Source organism: Trachymyrmex cornetzi, unplaced genomic scaffold (genome assembly GCF_001594075.2).
Source record: "Trachymyrmex cornetzi isolate Tcor2-1 unplaced genomic scaffold, Tcor1.1 scaffold138, whole genome shotgun sequence".
NCBI classification, from domain to species: Eukaryota; Metazoa; Arthropoda; class Insecta; order Hymenoptera; family Formicidae; genus Trachymyrmex; species Trachymyrmex cornetzi.
The window spans coordinates 1,099,076-1,103,607 of NW_017295960.1; the positions used below are offsets into that span (position 1 = coordinate 1,099,076).

At 27.3% G+C, this 4,532-nt stretch overlaps 1 protein-coding gene across 2 annotated transcripts in view; it reads left to right on the forward strand.

Annotated features, from left to right (window-relative positions):
• The window catches only part of LOC108770911 (geranylgeranyl pyrophosphate synthase), a 5,894-nt gene extending 1,759 nt beyond the window's left edge, over positions 1-4,135 (forward strand). For both annotated transcript variants that reach the window (XM_018522670.1, XM_018522671.1), the window contains 5 exons: positions 2,682-2,823; positions 3,216-3,336; positions 3,427-3,560; positions 3,623-3,725; positions 3,893-4,135. In XM_018522670.1, the coding sequence (XP_018378172.1) occupies positions 2,682-2,823; positions 3,216-3,336; positions 3,427-3,560; positions 3,623-3,725; positions 3,893-4,101 (709 nt within the window). In that variant the 3' untranslated portion in view covers positions 4,102-4,135. The remainder of the gene's footprint in view (positions 1-2,681; positions 2,824-3,215; positions 3,337-3,426; positions 3,561-3,622; positions 3,726-3,892) is intronic.
• The last annotated feature ends 397 nt before the right edge of the window (positions 4,136-4,532 follow it).

Genomic DNA, 4,532 nt, shown 5'->3' on the forward strand with positions numbered 1-4,532 from the left:
CATCGATTTTTACAAGTGTTTTAAAGCGAACCCATCGTTTAATTTCATCCAAATTGTCTCTGTTTACAAATGGCATCGTGCGTAAATTAACGTGTCATTTCTCGCTTCTGACGTCACGATTCCAACATGGCCGTCGCGACTACTCAGGGGCCTTGTGACTTAGAGACAAATACATTGGTTCTGTAAAGCATGAAATCGATTATCGTATGACTACAATGTTTTTGAATTAATTTCGTATAAATTGTTGCGTTGATTGGAAAGATATTGTAATTTATTATGAATAATATAAGCTCAACGGTTTAAATCAAAAAATTTAACATGCTAGGTGAATTGATAGAATTGCGAATTTTAAGTTCTTTTTTTAAAAATTATTAATACCGAAGAAGGTCTAATTTATGACCGAAACGTTTATTATCACTATGTATTAAACATTAATAAAATTTAAATTTCGCTACAGTTATCTTGCGTTCGTGGTATAACTCTTTCAAACAAAATTGTTGTGTTTTCAATTAAACCACGTTTTTCTTTGTTTTTGTTTATAACAATGATAAGTTACTGATGTACAATGGTTATGTATTAACCTGCATGTTGGAATTTGCGTATACTAATTAAAAATTAAATTACAATACACGGCTCAAATGATAAAATTCATAACATATATACAATAGAAACGAACCGAAATAAATTATTAGTCACAATGTTAAAAAATTGTAAACAAGATGTTTCGATCTATCACGAGGTCATTTTCAAATTGTTAAAACAAATTTCGAATATGTACGGACTATATTACAATATTAATATCAAAGAAAAGATAATGTCTTCTAATTACAATACATATATGCAATCTGGCGGTATACATCCTAACAATACACACAACGCTGCTAGGATGTATACCGCCGGATTGCATACATGTATCGTAATTAGCAGACATCTTTTCTTTGATATTAATATTGTAATATAGTCCGTACATATTCGAAATTTGTTTTAACAATTTGAAAATGACCTCGTGATAGATCGAAACGTCTTGTTTACAATTTTTTAACATTGTGACTAATAATTTATTTCGGCTCGTTTCTATTGTATATGTTATGAATTTTATCATTTGAGCCGTGTATTGTAATTTAATTTTTAATTAGTATACGCAAATTCCAACATGCAAATTAATACATAACCATTGTACATCAGTAACTTATAATTGTTATAAATATATTATTTTGGCTCGTAGCTCCTGTATTTTAATTTGAATTTTTATTAATTGAGCCGCTTATTATAATATTTAACTTTATTTGTTTCAAATTTTCTAGAAGTAATGTAGATATTAATTTTGCTATGGAATTGTATGTTACGTACCCTTGATGTTACTTTTAAAACTTTTCCTTGTATTATTTTTTTTTGGAAATTTATATATATTAAATTATTTGAATTTAACATATATCACTTTAGAAAATTTAATTAAGAACAGCTCCAAGCCAATAGAAAACATATATTGTAACATATAATACAAAAGTTCAAAGTTAACAATAAATATATAATAAAACTAAAATGAAATTAAACAACATATATTGAGAAAAACCTAATGTTTCGACCTCCTTCGGGTCATTATCAAAATTTATATCTAAAAATAAATATAACTAGCCGCTGAACATAAACAAATTAACATAATCGAAAACTAATTATAAAAAGACCTTCATTGTTATCTTATAGATATGTGGTCGACGCAGTACTTTTCTATATCTTATAATTTAATACGTGATTTTTGTATACATACTTAGGTAATATTGTAAACAACGAATTCACCCTATTCTTACTATTGTAAATTTATTCTATTTTATATTTAGAAGCCGGAATTTACATTATGTGAAGGACATACTAGTATTCACTGGCTTGTTAAAGGTTTTGATTTGTCGTCAACTTCATTTATGATGTGACTTATGATGTGCATCCGAAATTTGACGATTTAAACTGCATATGTTGTGTTGCTAGATACCTAAGAATAATTATTTGGCATAGTATTCAAGATCTACCACATGCGTCGACCACATATCTATAAGATAATATGATAGCCTTAACAACGAAGGCCTTTTTATAATTAGTTTCCGATTATGTATTTATGTTAATTTGTTTACGTTCAGCGGCTAGTTATACTTATTTTTAGATTTAAACTTTGATAATGATCTGAAGGAGATCGAAACGTTAGGTTTTTTTCAATATATGTATGTTGTTTAATTTTATTTTACTTTTATTATATATTTATTGTTAATTTTCAACTTTTGTATTATATGTTACAATATGTGTTTTGGGGGGCTTGTTTTCTATTGGAGCTTCTTAATTAAATTTTCTTTTTTTACATACCACTTTTCTTAAAAGCCAATGCATTTAGAATACGATTCACTCATAATACAAAATTTAAAAAATTTATGTCATTCTTCTTGCGGGCATTGACATGTTTTAACAATGATTAATATAAAAATTAAAAAAATTTTTTTAGATAAGCCTTAATCTTCCACTTAAATTATTATTTTGCTGTTACAACCTGCTGTTATATTTCTGGCTTCATCTCTTTTTATTATACTTATTTTCAACGTAAATAAATCAAGAAAGATAATACAACTCCTCTACTAACTGAAAAGATTAATTTGAGTATATTTTTATAGATTTATAAAGTTTTTGTTTCTTGATAGATTCGATGATATTCAAGATGAGGCCGTTATGCGAAAAGGTTTTCCCGTAACCCATTCTGTTTATGGACTTCACAATTCAATAAACGCTGCAAATTATTTAGAACTTATTGCTTGTGAAAAACTTACTAATTTACATCCTATGGTAATAAGTAATTGCATTATGTCTGTGTAAAACTTTGAAAAATTGAATGTGTTTTATTTTCTTGGTATGTTATAACTGAAATCAAAATGTGAAATAGATAATTTTACCAAAATTCCTTTTTCGATTTTCTGCATGCATAAAGATTCATTGAGTCGATTCTAGTCTTCTCATTCAATTCTTATCTATTATATTTCGAAGATGATTAAAACTTAATCCTGAATGTCTAGTCTATTTTAATGTTGTACGACTTTTTCCGTATAAATCATAAAATAAATTATTAAAATATAATTCTTATTTTAAAATTGCCTTCCGATAACGCTTCTTTGTAATATTGTTTATATATTTCTAATATATATTTTTTATTTTAATTGTATATTTTTATATCTTAACAGGCAGTTAAAATTTTGATTGAACAATTGATGGAATTCTACAAAGGTCAGGGAATGGATATATATTGGAAGGAAAATTTTATCTGTCCAACGGAAAAAGATTACAATATTGTAGCAATAAGAAGTAAATATTTTTGCTTTTGTAAGCTTCTGTTTACATACAAAGTGTATTATATATATATATGTATAATTTGAATATTAATGAATTTTATAGAGAGTGGTTGGTTAATCATGATGGTGATAAAATTAATGAAACTATTTTCTACTTATGAAGAAGACGTCTTGCCGCTAGCAAGTACTCTAGCATTGTATCATCAGATATATGATGATTATTGCAATTACGATAAGGTAACCAATCATTTTGATTAAATTAGTTGAACTAAATTTAACAAAATTTATTGTTATTACAGAATACTGACGAGAACAGTTATTGCGATGATTTGACCGAAGGAAAAATGAGTTTCTTAATTATTCATGCACTTAGAAACAATCCTCACGATGAGGAAATAATAAGTATCCTTTATCAAACATTATATTTAATATGAAATAAGTAGATATTATGAAATATATTTCGTATTAAGTAGACAATAAGAAAATTAAATACTAAACATATCTCTATTAAAAAAATTTTACAACAATATTTTTAGATAATGTTAAAATCCTTAACAAAATAATTCAAGATATTTTAAAACAACGATCGAAAAATATTAAAGTAAAACGTTACTGTGCTGAAGTATTAGAGAGTTATGGCTCATTTAAGTACGCAAGAGATGTACTTGATGAACTGGAAAAAAAGATAAGAACCGATGTTGATCGTTTAGGTGGCAATCCGCTTTTAATAAAGATTTTGGACTATTTTAAGAATAAGATGTTGAAAACACGTATCTAAAAATTCTTTAAACAAAATAATAAAAAATTCAGAAATATGTAGTTTTTTATTGATAAAACGTCAGACGTAGTATTGTATAATTTATCTACGAGGTGTGATCAAAAAGTAAGGTGACTTTTCATTTTTATAAAAAAATATTCATTTATTCATCCAAAATTATGTTATCCCCTTCAAAATAATCCCCCTCTGATACAATGCACTTGTGCCGGCGCTTTTTCCAGTCGTCAAAACACTTCTGAAATGTACTTTTGGGTATTGCCTTGAGCTCCTCCAGCGATGCAGCCTTAATCTCCTCAATCGTCGCAAATCTTCGTCCTTTCATGGGAAAAAAAAATTCGTCATACCCATGTTTCGTCACCAGTTATAACCCTTTTGAGCAGATCAGGATCATCATTGACGTCGTTCAACATGTCTTGGGCGATGTTCATACG